The 17,996-nt window shown below is 39.5% G+C and overlaps 2 protein-coding genes across 3 annotated transcripts; both read left to right on the forward strand.

Moving 5' to 3' along the window:
* The first annotated feature begins 1,612 nt into the window (after positions 1–1,612).
* Positions 1,613–3,967, forward strand: kbtbd12 (kelch repeat and BTB (POZ) domain containing 12). The gene is made up of 5 exons (XM_034532883.1): positions 1,613–2,685; positions 2,764–3,034; positions 3,212–3,362; positions 3,509–3,706; positions 3,798–3,967. The coding sequence occupies exons 1-5, from the start codon at positions 1,613–1,615 to the stop codon at positions 3,965–3,967; spliced, it is 1,863 nt and encodes a 620-aa protein (XP_034388774.1).
* Positions 3,968–8,988: 5,021 nt separating this feature from the next.
* c5h1orf159 (chromosome 5 C1orf159 homolog) lies at positions 8,989–14,673 on the forward strand. Of its 2 annotated transcripts, XM_034533894.1 has the most exons (10): positions 9,015–9,210; positions 9,537–9,685; positions 10,269–10,348; positions 10,439–10,523; positions 11,245–11,341; positions 11,434–11,490; positions 11,779–11,913; positions 12,116–12,141; positions 12,319–12,343; positions 12,665–14,670. In XM_034533894.1, the coding sequence occupies exons 4-10, from the start codon at positions 10,503–10,505 to the stop codon at positions 12,757–12,759; spliced, it is 456 nt and encodes a 151-aa protein (XP_034389785.1). In that variant the 5' UTR covers positions 9,015–9,210; positions 9,537–9,685; positions 10,269–10,348; positions 10,439–10,502; the 3' UTR covers positions 12,760–14,670. The 2 variants fall into 2 exon arrangements, with proteins under 2 accessions (XP_034389784.1, XP_034389785.1); XM_034533893.1 differs by lacking the exon at positions 9,537–9,685 and having other exon boundaries at positions 8,989–9,210; positions 12,665–14,673.
* The last annotated feature ends 3,323 nt before the right edge of the window (positions 14,674–17,996 follow it).

The raw sequence follows: 17,996 nt of genomic DNA on the forward strand, positions 1-17,996 counted from the left end.
TGAGCTGAATCTGTCAATATCTGTGCAATTTCAATGGTTGTACTCTTTTAATATGCAGTAAAGGTGATTTATTCCAAAGACTTAACTACCAACGGTTCACCAAACTGTCAAGAGGACAACTGTATCTGCATATGTACATCATATTGCCAAATGATTAACTATAGTCAGGACATTGTGGGCAGAGCCCACTTCATGACAATGATGGCTGACCGGAAGAAGGAAAGGATGTAATTATAGTCTTAAAGTGGAAAAATATTAACTCTGATTCATTCAATGGATGTTTGACAGGTATTTTCCCATTCTTCCAGGTCTTTTTTCCATTCACTTGCAAAAGTAAAGCGAATGAACCATGACATGTCACCTTAAGCTCAAATGATAGTGGTCAAGTGAACAAAATACTTAAAATATTAAAAAAACAAACTATTGATCAGTAAATATCCAACACAATGGTGGCAAGAGAGATAGTACAATGTATAAATACATTCAGTATACAAACTGTTTTCTTTGTTGGTACAACAATCTCAAGAATTCAGATTTTCTGAATCAAACTTAAAAGGTAAGGTCTGATTTGTGTGGGCATGCAGTATACTGGGCCTTTAAGAGAGTGCCGTCATGAAATCTGAATCCTGGCTGGGAGCAATGTTTCATTGCAGTCACTCCGGAGCTGCAGGCATGTGACCGAGGCAAACTAAGTGGAACAAAGAAGGACATAAATCACACGGTTCAACATAATGCCAATGAGTAAACTAAGCAATGTAAAAATTATTCACAATATTTCTCACTATCGTGGCTTAAAGACAAACACTTTCCTGACCACTCAAACCTTTCTGACCTACTTGCTGTCTGCCACAACACTGTCTATTTTGGGGTAGCAGCTCAGAGGGCCACAGCAGCAGAGGGGGTGCATATCTTTGTCAGACCCTCTTCAACCAAAAACTGACTGACGCATTCGGCAACATCAACAACACATGAAAAACATGGATATTTACTTGTCTTTTTAGACCAAAGAGAGCAGAGGAACTGGAGACTATGGTAAGGCTTTTTACAAGTTAATGATGTATGATGTGAACAGATGCCGTGCTAACTCATGAGTGCACATGTTATTTGGACAACGGTGAATTTTGCTAGAGTATTATATCCAAAGCTAATTAGATATTCTGCTCAAATGTGAAGTTCATGGAAATATGTTTACAGGTTCGCCATTACCTTAGCCATAATAGAGATGCGGTTTTGTAGTATTTAAATATGCTTTAATGATTAAAACATTGTAATGTTACATTCATTTCTTATCGTTAATCAAGTAAAACAATAGTTACTTAATTCTTGATTGACATTTTTCACGCATTCGAATTTTCAGGACACTAAGATTACCAAAATTAGAATAAATAAAAAGTTGATTTGACTAGCAGTTATAGCATTACAAGTACATTTTACACCAGCATGAGCTTATTAAACTGCTATTTGATATGACATTCATGGCTGCTATGTATTTGTTTCTGGGTTTTTTTTCTTTGTTTTTTTCAGAGACAAAGTCCTAACCAGTTGTTCAGAGTGCATAAAACGTACTGTGTAACTTTTTAAATATCATCGTTTCTAAACAAGTTGAGGCAAAATGGATTTTACGGCCAAACATGGACTGGTGCTGCTCGACCAGCTGAGGAAGATGAGGGAGGGTGAGCATCTGACAGATGTGGTGCTGGTTGCTGAGGGCATCAGCTTTCCATGTCATCGGGTCGTTCTGTCTGCCTTCAGCCCATACTTCCGTGTAATGTTCACATGCGGCTTGCGCGAGTGCAACAATAGAGAAATATTCCTGCATGACACCCCTGCAGACAGTCTGGCCCTCCTCTTGAACTACATGTACTGCTCCGATCTTCCTCTCACCAACGCCAATGTACAAGGCATCTCTATTGCAGCTTTTCTCCTGCAGATGGATGACGTCTTCACTCGCTGCCAGCAGCACATGACCGAGAACATGGACGCCTCCAACTGCCTTGGTGTGTATTACTTTGCCCGTGACCTTGGTGCAGAAGAACTGGCAGATCATGCTCATCGCTTCCTGCGTCAGCACTTTGTCCAAGTCTGCCAAAATGAGGAGGTCCTGGAGCTGGAGGCCCATCAGCTGGGAAAGCTCCTGACTTCTGATGACCTCAATGTTTCACAAGAAGAGACCATCCTGGATGTTGTCCTACGCTGGGTCAAAGACAGCACTCTGGTGGATGGAGAGGTCCGTATTCTGCACCTTCCAGAGCTCCTGAGGAAGGTCCGTCTACCACTGATAAATGCTGAGTATTTAAGAGAGGCAATGAAGAGAAACACGGCTCTCCTGGCAGATGCTGAATGTCTCGAGATTCTCAATCAAGCCCTGGAGGTCACAGCGATGCATCCCTCAGCTGCACCACGCAAACTAAAGCTGCGGTACGGCATGGAGACCACAGATCTGCTGCTCTGTGTTGGAAATGACGGTGACGGGATCAGGTCAAGATATGGCAACTTTACTGAGCGCAGCTTTTGCTATGCCCCATCTACAGGCCGAATCTACTACGTTACTTCACCTCGCTATGCCGAGGCTCTGGGTTACGTGTGTGCCGGGGTTGTAACTGAAAGAAATGACATTATAGTGGCAGGAGAGGTAGGTGCACGAAGAATGGCCCGACAGAAGGACATGCACGTTGAGATTTACAGGTAAGATATTAGATGACACACTTGATAACTGTATTTGCACGCGCACAGATGACACCGATTGTTCTCTTGGGTTGCCAGGTACAAAGTAGAGGCCCAAGGAAGCTGGGAGTGCCTGACGTCAGCTGAGTACCGCGATTCATACGCTCTGGGATCACTGGGTGACACTCTGTACCTGCTGGGTGGGCAGATGAAGCTGAAGAACCAGTTTCTCATCACTAACTGTGTGGAGCGATGGTCTCTGCAAGGAGGACCCTGGCGCAGTGCAGCACCCCTGCCTATCCCTTTAGCCTATCACAGCGTGGTCAGGATGAAAGATCGTCTTTATGTGATGGGTGGTCGCACCCCACAGGTGATGTCAAAACATATTTACACAAGTTAAGTTCTTGGCAATTACTGTGAAACCTAGAGAATCAGACTTCAACACATGTAACATAAGCTCAGTGTCTGTATGTGACTCCTCTGACTGCACCTGCTCCGCCACACACTCTCTCTCCCCCCCCCCCCCCCCCCCCCTTCAACCATCCAGTCATATCGGACAGACGATGAGCCCGACCGACTTAGTAACCGCCTCCTGGAGTACGATCCAAACACAAACAAGTGGACAGGGCTAGGTCCCATGAAGTACTCAAAGTACCGCAGCAGTGTTGTTGTACTCAATGGCGAAATTTTTGTGATGGGTAATCATTTTTTGTTTCGTTTAACATTTTTTAAATCTTTCTTGGAATGTAAATTGTCATAATCCTGCTACATCAATTAAGATGGATTGATTCCTGTCAACGTTTTTTCATAAGGATTCTATTTGTAAAAATAAACCATTTTGCAGGGGGTATCGGATGCGAGGGTGTGGATCGTGGACAATCCCGCCGCTGCCTCGATGCCGTAGAGATCTACAACCCAGATGAAGATTGTTGGAGGGATGGACCTCCTCTCCCATCTGCACAACTCTCACTGCGCACCAATGCCTCAAACGCAGGAGTGGTGGGAGGCAAAATCTATGTATGTGGATACTACAAAGGAGCAGGTAATAAACAAAGTCATATTCAATGAATGAAGAGTTTGAAAGATGACTCCAGGTGATCACAATATCCATTCTGTTTCTTAACTACCTTCAGATCGTCATGATAATATAACAAAAGATATTCTGGAGCTGGACCCACAGGAGAACCGGTGGACTGTGATGGCTCGGCATGCTCTGATGCATGACAACTATGACGTCTGTTTAGTGGCAAATCTCAACCCAAGGGGACTCATGTCCCCACCTGCAGACTTGGTTAACCAGTGACACCCGTCAGATTAAGTCAAAGTCTGTGTCGGCGAATTAGCGAAGGAAATTAATTATTAATTATCAATGCACTTATTACTATTACTTATTTTACAGCCCTACATGAAAGAGGATCTAAGTTTAGAGATTTGCACATTGTATGACAGATTTTCATGTCAATGAGAATAGAAAGATTGTTTGTAAATACAGTGTTTGCTATTGTTAATCTTAAACATCTGCAGAGTGATCATCGGAATCCTGCAGTTGTGTGGCACACAGCATTACCAGCAAAACCCCAAAAAGTACCTCTCGACATTAACCGACATACAATTAGTTGATTGACAGAAGATGAATCAACATAATCAACAAAAAATACTGAGACTAGCAAACCCAATAACAGATTGGACCAAACAAGAATATTCTCATTAAATGATAATGTAGCTCAAATTATTATTATGGACTCTGATCTAAATTATGCCAAGATGCTGGTTAGGTATTTAATTCATTTATTGCAGGGTAAATACTAAAGACATATAATAAATACATTTACAGAATATAAATATTAATCCTTGTTTGTTTTGTGGAATGCTTGTTAAAGCATAATACGGTTTTCTGCTAATAAACATGCACCCTAAGATGTATGGAGCATGGCTGTTTATTACAAAAAAAAGACAATTTTATTAACAATATGGATTTTTGTTTATGTCAGATGAATAACTGTAAATATGTTATTGTATTTATGAGTCGGTCTGTCCTAAACATACTAATGAGTACATTTTAGACCCCTCTACAGCTCTTCTACTACAAATATAAGACAATAAACATTTATCAATGTTTTCATTCTTCATCAAACTGAATAACTCAATAACTGAAAAACAATAACATAGGTCTTATGTAATGATAAATATCACAATAAACCTTTCTGGCTTTTACTCCAAACATAAGAGCAGAGATGCTTCACCCTTGAATCCTTCACTCGTCCTCTAAAAGCCAAAATCACAATCCTTGTCAAACAGGTGCCAGAGGCCTTCAGGTTTCACTGGGGTCCCTCTCTTGGACTCCGATGGGAGCTTCTCTAAAACAGGCTCGATTCCTGCGAGGCACACAGAGCTGTTGCTGTCCTGAGACCAGCAGCTGACAGGGTTGATGAAGCACCCTTCAGCTATGGATATCATCTCCCCGTTTGGCACTTTTAGCCAGTCTGGGTTGGGACTCTCCTGGCTAGTTAACATGTTCGGATCGTGACGCTCATGGAGGGGTGCTGAAACATTTAGTTGTTTATCACAGTTAATGAGAGGGTTACTGTTTTCATCCGTGACAGTGCACTTCCTCCTTTCTGAGAGCACCGACAGGCGGCTCTTTTTGGGCTTTCTGTGGCCTCTTGGAGTGAATTTCCTCTTTCCTATGATGTAGTTGGGATGCCGAGGGGGAAATTCAGCCGTATTGCATTCAGTGTTGTGTGACTTAAGTGTAACCTGCGTGCATTCGAGCTTGTCGTTTTGCAGGAAGGAGAATGGCTGCTCGAGCTCTGGTGACGTCTGGATGGCATTGTCAGTCACTCTCTTTGGGCTGGGTTTGCCCGAGTGCTCTGAGACAAAGGTGCTGAGCAGCTTCAGAGCCTCTTCAAGCGTGTTTCGATCTCTCTCCTGCTCCTCTGTCAGACTTTTCAGATTAGTGTTTAAGCTTTGCAGGTTTGAACAGAGTTCTGCAGTGCTGTCCCCACGCTAAAGGGTAAAATATAAAATTGTATCTATCACTAATCGAAAACATTTATTAACCACCAAATATCTACTTCATCCAACTGAAACCGTTTACCTTTTGCATAGTCTCCTCCAATTCAGTCACCATCTCTTTCTGGGAGTTCACTTTCTTCACTAAAGTCTCAAACTGCTGAGAAATGTCACTCTGAAGACTGCTGAAATTGTTTTGCACTGGGATGAATGAACAAAAAAAAAAGATTTCATTTAATGCACAGGTCCATAAAAAAAATTTTCAATATGGAACTGTATCTAAAATGTCCAAATTAGAGTAAATGATGAAAAGTGCACCATCTACTGGCAATAATAAATGTTTGCTTAGGGCCTTTTTAAAAATATTTTAAACTGAATTATTCCAATCTACAGAATGCAGAGAGCAACTCTATGTTCAATCATTCCAACAAAAGATACATTTAAATAAATTAGGAAACTTACATGTTGATGCAAAGTTGTCAAATTTTTGAAGGACCGTTTGACACACAGCAGTATTTCTCTCTGTGCCAGCAACCAGTTGATGGATCTGAAAAACATGGCAGCACTTTTTTGTAATCTACTGCATAAACCAAAACGCAACTGAATGGATGTTTATCATCACTTACATTGTTGAGTGTTTCTCGAAAATTATTACAATCTTTGGCAAAAATATCACTGTTAAAGCAAAAGACAAATATTAAAAATGTCAGAAATGTCCTACTTCTTTTATAGTATAGTACAAATTAAAAGTGAGTAGCATGTTTAAGTCATACCGATCCGTTTTTTCTTTTGCCCTTTTCTTGTCCTCTTCAAATGTATCCAGTATTCCAAAATATTTGCTCTTGTCCTTTAAGTCTCCAAACAGGAAAGGTTTAGTGTGATAACTGCTTGAAAACTTTGGGTCACTTCCCTAAAAGAGAAAAGACAAAAATATTGAAAAAAATGAGGATAAGAGCATATAACTAGGTTTCACATAATCTGAGTGATGATTAATATAACTGTATGCACTCCTGGTCCTATACATTGAGTCATATTTTCCATATGATAGTATGGGTTATCCACCAAATGGAAAACATGTATTGCAAAGAATCAGATGGCCTCTGCAATTACTGAACTCAATCATCATGGCCTATTTAAATGGTCTCACAATAATGGGGAATGCACTAAACGTATGTTACAAACCAGCAATACAGCAATCTCAGATTATATAAATGGCTATTGTCTCCCAGTATATACACACTGCACAAATAAGTAGTTATATTATATTTATACATGTATAAAGTTACTAAAAAGAACAAAAAGGTGGTAGTATCGCTACAACATCTTGTTTACTTTACTCTTAGTACAACACAACTGCATATATGTCCATGAGCTAAAACCACTTACAAATATTGTACCAGGTGTGAGTAATAATGCCTTGATACTCAAAGATATTACTGCCACTTGTCAAATTAAATTGATAGACCTCACCTCTTGTGAACTTTGTTGGGAGGTCCTGGGTGACACACTCATCTCTTGAGAACTGTCAGGCCAAAACTGAGACCCAAAGAAAAACTGAGAGTCTGTAAAATTGGAATAGCCGCTGGTAGCCCCATTTCTGTGGATTGTTTTATCCCCACAAGGTTTGAGGAGTAAATAAAAAACACAAAACACACGTGTAGTAATCAGGTAAACACGCAGATGCACACGTAAAACATTGCTCTCTCAAATGTAGGGCTTGATCACACCGTTTCCCAGATTTAAACTATGGATTACAGCTTCACATAACATCATTCAGAGTTGGAGAGAAGCTCAACGTTACCTGCTTCCAGTTGGGATGCTTAGCATCTCTTTTATGTTCCTCGTATGATTCATGGCGTTTGATTACCTGTTTGTAAAGATAACACATTAGTAGTAACTGTAGGAGCTCTTTGTCTTCGATTATCATTCGACTGCTGACAAGTGTGTTGGAGTCGTGCGAGCTAGTGTTGCGTTAGTTAGCATGGACGCTAATCTGTAACATGCTTCACTAGCTAACGGTAACTTCATATAACATTTCAATTGAAGTTACCTCGAACTGTTGAGATCGTCAAACCTTAACCGTGTTATTTATCTGACATCTAGTTCTGAGCAATGGTTGCCGTGGATTAAATACACAGACTGTATAGATTAAACAGTGTTGTAATTGACTCCCATTCCGCAGAGGCCTGTTGAAAACGAGACGAAAGTCGACAACCAGCAGGAAGCTCGCGAGGCTTTAAATCTCCCGCCGTGTGACCTTTCCATTTAGGGGTCCTCGTGAGTGGGCGAGTGGGCGAGTTAGTGAGTTTGTAAGTTAGTCAGTTATGACACTATAGCAATTATGAAGTAGTACATTATTGTCTCTAATTCAATACATGTAGGTTTACTATCAATGCTGGATAGTTCATCTGGTAATCCAGCCTCCCAACGCCCTACATTGTAGATTGTTGATATCAACTAAACAAGACCCCATATTTGTGTTTAATTAAATTACAATAAATGAAACACAAATATAACATCATGCATAGTAATGGGTGCAAGTGGATTTAATGGGAGCTTGACAAAAGGGTAAATATACAATGCACAGAGTTTAGGTGTGGTCTAGGGGCCCAATGGCTAAAGAAAATCCTAGGGCCTTGTAACAGGTTAATCTGGCCGTTATAGTGAATTATTGGCTGCATTTCATTCAGGTGCAGTACTAACCCAGTGAGCATGCAGACTAACTAGCAATGTAATGGAGCCATAATTATTGTCATCAATTGCACCTGCTCCTTTTCTTGCTAAGACATCTTACAATATCTATTGAGATAAAGTTATTTTTAATGTATTATTTCTCATAGGTTTTTCAAAGAGTATATTGTGAGTAAAAAAACAATAATCTGAAGTATTAGCCAGCACCTCTGGCTAATAACAAACATGCGGATATTCTTTTTTTCAGTTAATTTAAAAGTATTGTATTAAAAAAATGCTTTTGTGAACGAGATTGAAAAGTTTAATTGTTAGTCCTCAATGGGCCTTTTTTGACGCCCCAGATTTACAATTAAGTTTTATTGTTTAAGCTTTTTATTACGGGTTTTAGTTGCAAATTAACGGAATAACTGCATTTCCGGTATTGCTATTTTTGAATGATAACAATAATATCTTCTATTTTATTATTATTGATATGCTATCATACGAAGTATTATCAGCAGTAGTAGTAGTAGTAATAGTATATCTTTTAATATATATATGTTTTATTTAATGTATACTATGCAGACATATGCCTACGTTAATGAAGCATAAACACAGTCCGGGTTTTATTTTGAAAATTGTACCCGGAAGTGTCCACCCTAAATGAATTGAAAGCAGGTAGCTATGCCCTACGCCCACCGGCTGCCCATAGGACTATCTGTGGATGAACGACGGATGCGTGTTGATGACAAATCGGTCACAACTATAGGTGACTTGCAGATAACAGCTGTGCAGCGGACCTCACCTGACGTGGATTAAACCGCATCTAGGAGTTTGGTCTGGCCAAAGCCGAGTGTCTGGCTGGTGAGTTAACTTTTTGTCACGAGCAGCTGATCAGTCTGTCATTGTAAATAGCCGATAATGTTGAACAGATTTAAATAGATTAGCAAATATGCCCCTATAACGCTGACATACTTATTTAAGCTCTGGCTGCGAACACGAATACGATTTAATGTCATCACAGTAGCAGGTGCTAGGTAGCTACACACCTTGGTTGTATCGCGTGTCACTCGACTGACGTTCGCACTTGTGCATGCCATTTTCCAAAGCATGTGTTAACGTTAACGCTTTAAAGTGGCACTACTAAGGATGTCAGTCCTGATTGAGTGAAAACAAGGGATTGTGCTCAGAGTTTAGCAAGGCCGATATCCTCCTTGAGCCCCTGGCACCGCAGTGGCGAGCCTGTGGCTGCCGAGCGTCAGGCAGGTGTCCCGACAGCAGCACCCGTCGACCTGAGCGGACGGGGGGACGTTTCCTGAGACCACTGTTGGCACGACAGGTCAGCTGCCGTAAATCGGATTTCTGATGTTAGTTGAGTGACATGGGAGCCGCTTTACATTAAAATGTTTACATTTCTCAACCGATTCCAATGAAACCATGAACCTGTCGGACGCCTGCCACAGGATTATCACTTTCAGTCTTTTTGTTGTTACATCAGCTTCAAGTTGACATAACTGCATAGTTCCATATGTTGTATTTATATAATGGAGGGAAACTAATGCAGTTTGCAACAGTGCAAATAAATACATGTATAGGCGCAATCACCATTCTGTTCCCTTATTCGTTGAGAAGTAGTGACTCGACAGAAAATCCTAGAGATAGTCACTTTCACATTTTGCCAGTATATTATTTTGCATTACAAAATGTTGGTGTAAAGTTCAAAGTTGTGAAGGTAAAGAACGGCTTGTGGGTGTCTTATCTGTATAGTGTGGATGCAACACAGATCAATACAAAACAAGTATTCAATTTAACCTATCCTCAGCCAGAATTTGTCAAATGTATTGTGATTGTGTATTTTTCCTACAGTGTTCCTCGTCAACGCATTACATTTGTATCTAATTCAGGTCTGTTTGCTCTTAAAGGGTTGAATATGGCTCTGTCATTCCTGTTGGTCTTGGCTGCAACTGTGATTCTTATCAGACCCGAGACACCTGTAACAAAGGTATACAATGGCTGTCACTGAGCTACAGAGCCAATGTGTGTTGTTGTGGTTACACTTATTGCTAATCAATGAATGATGTTCTGTCTGTAGGCTTTACATCAGAACTCACTCGAGTGCTGTGGCGAGAAACAGAGGGTGAACAACTCGTGTTCAAATGACACCCACTGTGAACCAGGTAATGTGGATGTTTACTAACGACTAGAATCGGCACACATATACAAAGTGTCACTAAGACTTTTGACATCACATCTATTAGTTTATCTTCATTATTAGAGATTAGCCAGAGGGAAATAATACTATGGCCATTAATGAATGTATCTTGTATAATGACTTTAATACATAATGAGTGAAGTATTGGTGTTTTTAAATACTTTACACTGGCGATCTACCAAGAATGTGACGCACATCAATTTGTACTTTTTAAAAGAATAGAAAGTATGAATTTGATCCTGAAAACATTTGAGACAATGTGCTTCTGCATGCAAGAAGGACATAGTAAAAAGCTGTGAAACTTATGAAACAGCTCATCCCTGTGCTTATGCGGTACCCTTATCCTTGGCAATGTGTAAAAAAAGGAAAATAATCTTTTGTTTTGAGTTAACTTTAAACTGGAAGGGTTTTATTTTGATAGCCAATAAATATATATATATATATATATATATATATATATATATATATATATATATATATATATATATATATATATATATATATATTTCATTATATCAAGCAATTAATGTAAGAAAATGTGAAAACCATATCATTTGTTTAATGTTCATTTATATCCTTGAATATAATATAATGTAAATTGCAGGGTGAAAATAATAATTTGTCAATATATGGGTGTCAAAAGGCAAAAAAAAAATTGAAATATGCTCTTGTTCTGATGTCTTCAGGATGCTTCTTGCGTGTCCTTGAGAACAGCAACACAGTTTGCATATTCTGTGGACTCAGCAGCTGTGGATTTGGAGAACATTACAGTCTGCACCTACAGTAAGGACAGAGCTTTTTATTTTTATTTGACAAGAAAAGAACCTGAATGTTACTTATTTCTTTCACATTTTCCCCTTTTGTGTGCTCATTAGACTACACAGTGGAGAGGAAAAACCACACAACTGTAACCACTGTCGTTCCTAAAATTGGTAAGATATCCAATCCAGTCATTAATAACTGATTTGTTTTTTGCCTTAGTTTTAATGTTAAGTTTAAATTATTAGAAGGGAAAAAAATGCATTTCAACCTAATGTGTTTTTAAAAGATGTCAATGAACCAACTTCGTAGTATAGTAATTATTTGTTATTTTCTAGTATTATCCCTTTCCATGTGTAAAAATATGTGTACGATGATGGACTAAATATCTGCAGCGCCCGGGAAGATAATCACCACATTTCTCATCACAGTTTTCTGTTTTGTGCTGTGTCTTTGGGCAGGAGGGCCAGGTGTGGCAGCCTCTCTTCTTCTGGGAACAATGTTGATCAGCCTGTTCCTGATCCTCTCTGTTGCCTCCTTTTTCTACCTCAAGCGCTCCCACCGACTCCCGAGCATCTTCTACCGCCGCAACAAGGGTAAGCGCTTCACAGCTCTGATAAACTGTAATTTTACAAGCAGGGTTTTATCGACCCACCACACCCATTAAACCAATATAATAAAGCAGAAAAGTGCTGAGAGAGTATGGAAACAAAATGCTATTGATCTGCTTTAGCGATTAATAATTGATGTTCAGTCGGTTAAACCCAAATGTAACAATATTTTGTTGTACTTCTACAGCCTTCATATTCCAACCAAGTGAGACTGTAAGTCAATTCTATTGTTATTTTCACAGCTAATCACACTACAGTACATGTGGGGCTTTGTGTTGAGACTGAATGCATTTATTGTAGCTACAGCAAAGCCGTCTTGTAGCACAAAGACATTATTCATAAATGTATCAAATATATGGTTATAATTTCTATTTTTGTTCCCCTTTCTAGGCTGTCATGATCCCCTCCTCGACAGGTAAGACGACTTCCCTCTCTTAATCTGTAAATTACCAGTTCTTTAACTGTGACTCTGACCTTGTGGAACAGGTTGTACGATGTAATCCAAAGCAGTCAAAATGGTATGTGGAAGTATTGGGCAATGTTGATGAGGAGTGTTACATATTTGAAGACTGTTGTAGAGATGACAAAAAGAGGTGCATGAAAGTTCTGCTTTTAAGCACAACACATGCAAACAGTTGGCTCAAAGACGCTACATAGAGGAATTCCAGTGCTTGTCTCGTCTTGATTTTCCACACAGGTGATTATCTGTTCTTTTTGTTTTGTGTTTCCTTTGAAGTGAGGAAGCCAAGATATGTCAGAAGGGAGCGGCCCTCTGCCACATCAACACTGAATAGTGCCACCGTACCCACCACCCAGGTCTATAATGTGTAGGAGGAGTAGGTGGTGGGACGTCCGCTGCAGATACGAGAGAACGCTCAGGAACGATGTTAGATTATGTTTTTATCATGTGACGGTTCAGCTGTGTGAGATACCCGCAGTTGAATTGAAGGTAGGCGGCCATATTTAACTGTAGCCGCTTTTGCTGCATTCTTGTCACTAGGGTTGTTGTTATATTATAGTATCCACCAACTAACCTGTCAATCTTCTTGACACATTCCCTGATATTACATTTTGGTTTTTTTTTCATACAAAAAAATGCAATCATCCCAGGAAAATAGTTTCAGTATTTCTCTCACATGTCTGTTTGTTTTTTCCTCCCACTTGTGCAGCACTTCAGGGTCACACTTTTTTGTTTTTAGGTCAAAACCCTGTCTGTTAAAGGAATAGTTTGACACTTTGGGAAATATACATATTCACTAAAGTTAACTGATTAACACATTTTATCTATTTTAATCCGTATAACCTCCTCCAAAGAGTGGAAAAAACACAAATGTATCGCACTGGCCAGACTATTGCGGTGAATTGTAATTTTTCCACTTTTTGTTTTTTGTTTACATTAAACAAACCAGATATAACGAATGTTGTTGCCATTCGAAAGAGGCTAGCAGTTTCCAGTCTTTATGCTCAGTTTAGCTAACCAGCTGCTGGCTACAGCCATGTTTTTTGCAGATCCGAGAGTTGTAATGATCTTTTAATCTAACTAGCTGCAAGAAAGTGTATACGCATATTACCTCTATTCCTTTTAATGCAAAGATTATTCGTGACAGAGATCGAGTTGAGAAGCAGGGATTTGTTCGGGGGGGGGGACAAAGTGACAGCCCAGTGACATTTGATGGAAGCCTGTGTTTGCTAAATAGGATATTTACATGCCTGATATTTATTTACATGTGTCACTGTGCACTTGAGCTTTACTGATGAGTCAGACCAACAGAATAAATTGTGTGTCTGATAATCGAGCTCTTTTGGTGGGCTGGGATGTCCTTAGGGAGAGTGCTGTCAGCGCTGTATGGCTGATTGGTGATTGCTTTTTTATTTTTATTTTTATTATTGCATTTGCATTATTTGTGAGCTTAACCAACGTGAATGTATTACACAAGTACAAGAAATTGCGCATCACTGTAGAATGCATCATGAATTCACAACGGACCGAGTCAAACATCATCATTGTGTTTTCATAGGAAGGTCTGTGATCCTACAGAACCCTTTTAATGTCAATTTTGCTCCATAAAGTAGATTCAAAGTACAATAGATTTTTCTCTCAAACCTCAAATTACTGAATCCTTGTGCACTTTATTTGTCTGAGGTCATCAGCTAATGTTGGACCCTGTTTTTATTTGAAATGACCTAAAGGCCATCAAGTGGGATTGAGATTTCTTTTTGTTGTACAGATGGCAACATTAGTGTTGCATTGTGAAAATGTTCTTGACTACTATTAACCTTTTGCCAAATGTACTGTGTGCCATAACTGATAACTGTGCCATGAGCTTTAAAAGCAGCCAGGAAACATTTAGTCATAATGTGCTGAATAATTGGGTATTTGAATTATATCCAGTGGCCTTTATATTTACTGTACACTATTCTAAAACAAGTATCCTAGTTTTATTTGTTACATGCTATTTAATTACATATAGTTTTATATCTTGACAACACTAATTTCCTCCTCCAGTGTATGTGAAGCAACGTGAAGTGAACCAGATAAAAAGGCAGCAATCATTCCATGAATATTCCCTTTTTTGCATAATGTATTTGCTGTTGTGCAGACGGCCATAAGCTGAAGACATGTATATATTGTTTTATACAAATGTATTGTTTTTGTAATGATGTACATAATCTAGTTTTAATGCCATGAAGAATGTTCTGAAGATGTATGTAATGTTTGGAGAAATAAAGCACCTTTCCATAACCAGTTTCTCTCTGTGCAGTTATACTCTCACACTGTGGTTTTATGTGACACGAGTTAGCTTACATTTTTTGTGTGTTCGTTCTGAGAACCCCCACTGAGCCACACTGGGTGTTTTCTGGCTGTTCCTCAACACAGATAAGACCTGCGGTGAGGTTACCCCCATAGCAACACTGTTCTGAGATGGCTGGAAATGCTTATTTTGGGGTAAACCAGTCCTGTAGTTCTGTCTTCAGATGAGTTAATGTTTATTAAGTCTCAAATTACTTGCACTACAGGTTGTTGTTTGTTTATTCTATATTCTTTGTGTTGCATCTCGTATAAAAGGTGCTCTACAAATAAAGCTTATTTATTTTGTGATTCCTGCTGCTAATAATAAACTGCCTCACTGATCAAGACGAGAATGTATTTCTACAAAATACTGAGAAATTATTTTAAATGTCCCTGTTGGGTTATTGAATTAATTTAGGAAAACAGATGAAAGTACTTTACTTATCTTGATTGTTAACATTGCAGTATGTATAGCAGAGTGGCAAGACATCCAAGCAAGTGATAACATGTACAGTTCATTTAGAAAATCTAAAGTCGTGGTACGGATTTCAATGGGCTTTCAAGCTTTTTTTGGTTATATTTAAGACTAAGGGTAGATGTTAAATACTCTGGGATTACTGGACTGTAATGACCTGCGAAGTGTTCTGATAATATAAATTAACATAAGTGGGGTAAAAACATTCATTAATCAAAATGTATGTATGCATACTTCGTAGAAATGATTTAAAATGTGTTTCAGATTTTGTCATTTTAAATAAATTATTTATTTATATATATATATAATATATATATATACACACACACACATACATGTATATACGTCTATCATGTTAATAATGAAAGTGAGTATCGATCTCACCTCTAATAACTGTATGAGGGCTTGTATTTTAAGGTACTGAAATGGCATACCTCTAGTAATAGAGGGACAGACTTTGCAGCTACATGTGACTGGACATACTACTCTATTTATAACAGCTGAGTGCGAGGCCCCAGTGAGACATATGCAAGGACAGACGGACGTCACGTCACAGCTGAAATGTCCCTGCAGGGAGAACCTAGAAAACACCTTCAAACAGGACACTTCGTCCTTCTCCAAAAGGGTAGGATTTCTCTCTACTGCAGAAAACACATTTACAACAATGTACTGTAGCGATATGCTTTGTGTTGGTTGTGTTGATGATGTAATACTAACGTAATAGACAAGACCTTTACTGACTTTGAAGTAGAGCAGTTGAGGGGCATTATTGGCGATCCTAATAATTCCACATCTGAAGAATAAAGAAAAACCTTTTACCCTGTCGATAAAACAATACTACTAGAAACTTATTTGAGTATTATTTAAGTTGCTGTAATTGTAAGTGAGATTACATTTTAATATGTCTATCATATTAAATCAATGACCCTCAATAGAGAGTATGTTTGTTAAGATGATACAGTAATGTTGTGGCCTGACATTGGTCAGCTCTATGACCGGAGTATTTCGGGGTCTGTTATGGATCTTGTGACCACGATACTCTTGTGTTGCTTTGCTGTCCTCTGAGGCCCGTTGAGGTCTTCAACTCTCAAGCTTTAAACTAATACATCAGTTGTTTGCGTTCTGCACAACAGTTTCCTAATGACAGCTCTTTACAAGTAATGTTAAGCTTCAGATAAAGACACACTCTATATTTAACTCAAATGTGTTGATGGAACTTCAACTATAAGCCAGCGGTGAAACCAAGGATGTACACATTACATAAAGCCACTGAATCTGCAGCCTTCTAACACTGATTGATTTTGTATTTCTTTCAGATTGAGGAGTATGTGAGGTATCAAAATGGACGATTTGGATCACAGCATCCACATTGCAGAGTGTGACTGGACTCGCTTCCATGAGGAGAGTGACCAGTGTTGTCTGCCGCAACCCTCTCTTGCCTGCCCAGATAGCTCGAATCTTAGTGATTCAGAGGATTCAGGAAACTCAAGTTCAGTCTTTGGCGCAGTCCAAAAAGGAAACAGTGATGATGCTGAAAGCAGCGCTGCAGAATGCTGCATGGAGGAAGAGAACTACTCAGGTTGTGTAAAGTATATATCAGGGCAGATTATTCAGAGTGGTACAGGAGGAGGAGAAGATGATCCTACAACAAAAGCTGAAATGTCTCTTGATCTTTCTGTCGAAACCCCCATCAACACCACAGAGCACATCACAGAAGACAACATCACACCCACACTGCAAACGGAGCAACTGAATGTTCAGTATTCAGATGAAGAACCATCAGAGCTGAAAAAAGAAGATGGAGATGTGCAAATGGAGAGTGACATTCGGGAATTCCAATCCATACAGAAGCGTGACCCATTTTCTTGCAACCGAGGAGAGATACATGTGAACGAGTCGCACACTTCAGACAGAGCTGTGAGTGAGGATGTGATTGGCTGCGCTTTAAGAGGAGAAAAAGAGCACTGGTTCGTGACAGTGAATGACAATCCTGCACAACAACGACTGCATGCTGCCTCTGTGAAAAGAAAAGAAAAACAAACAAAAAACCGTCAGGACAATAACATGTGTAGACCTGGACAGGAGCGATATCTTGAAAAAGGCCTAAAGTTACAGATAATTCAAGTTAATTATGAATTTGAGGGAGGGACTGACACAGAGTATGTCACACAAAAAAAACGAAACTCTGTGGTAAAATCAGGAGGGTATCCAAGTGATGAAGACGATCCTGAGATGGGAATCGTTTCAGATGCATCACAAATGTCTTTGACCTCTGATGAAGAAGACAGTTTGTCAGAAAAACTGGTGACGTCTCATTTCCCCAAATACAATGTCATTGAGCCAATGATGGACAGAATATCACAAGACACATTGACAGCCGAAGACCCTTCACAGTCGGACAGTGTGGAGTCTGACGAGCTTGAAGACGCCGTCGAGTTCTTATCCACTCACAGTTTTGATACTGAAAGCTATCTGTCCGCTGCTGAATCAGTGGAGGAACTGCAGCAACTGCAATGCTCATTATCTCTGACAGAAACCAACAATATGTTCAATCTCACCCAGAGTACAGACGCAGGCGATACACGGGACAGTGGAGTGCATTCTTGTGACGGCACTCTCTCTTGCAATGCAACAGCTACCAACTCTGAAGGTCATGAATGTGCCAATGCTCAGCCCACCCTGACATCCCCATCTGTCGGCCAAAGCGTTGACAAAATGCCAGATGACAACTCCACATGTGATAACGACACACGCAGCCTGCTGCCCTCGGATACGCATGGACTCCAAAAACATGAAATGAGT

This window comes from Cyclopterus lumpus, chromosome 5, assembly GCF_009769545.1.
Source record: "Cyclopterus lumpus isolate fCycLum1 chromosome 5, fCycLum1.pri, whole genome shotgun sequence".
In the NCBI taxonomy this organism is placed as follows: Eukaryota; Metazoa; Chordata; class Actinopteri; order Perciformes; family Cyclopteridae; genus Cyclopterus; species Cyclopterus lumpus.

What these genes read in the sequence shown, in the direction of transcription:
- kbtbd12 (XM_034532883.1), top strand. Translation starts at nt 1,613, where the DNA reads ATGGATTTTACGGCCAAACATGGACTGGTGCTGCTCGACCAGCTGAGG. An exon ending in ATGCACGTTGAGATTTACAG is followed by an intron (nt 2,686 to 2,763) that starts GTAAGATATTAG and finishes TTGGGTTGCCAG; the next exon opens with GTACAAAGTAGAGGCCCAAG. An exon ending in TGGGTGGTCGCACCCCACAG is followed by an intron (nt 3,035 to 3,211) that starts GTGATGTCAAAA and finishes TCAACCATCCAG; the next exon opens with TCATATCGGACAGACGATGA.
- c5h1orf159 (XM_034533893.1), top strand. Translation starts at nt 10,503, where the DNA reads ATGACACCCACTGTGAACCAG. An exon ending in TATTCCAACCAAGTGAGACT is followed by an intron (nt 12,142 to 12,318) that starts GTAAGTCAATTC and finishes TCCCCTTTCTAG; the next exon opens with GCTGTCATGATCCCCTCCTC. An exon ending in CATGATCCCCTCCTCGACAG is followed by an intron (nt 12,344 to 12,664) that starts GTAAGACGACTT and finishes TTTCCTTTGAAG; the next exon opens with TGAGGAAGCCAAGATATGTC.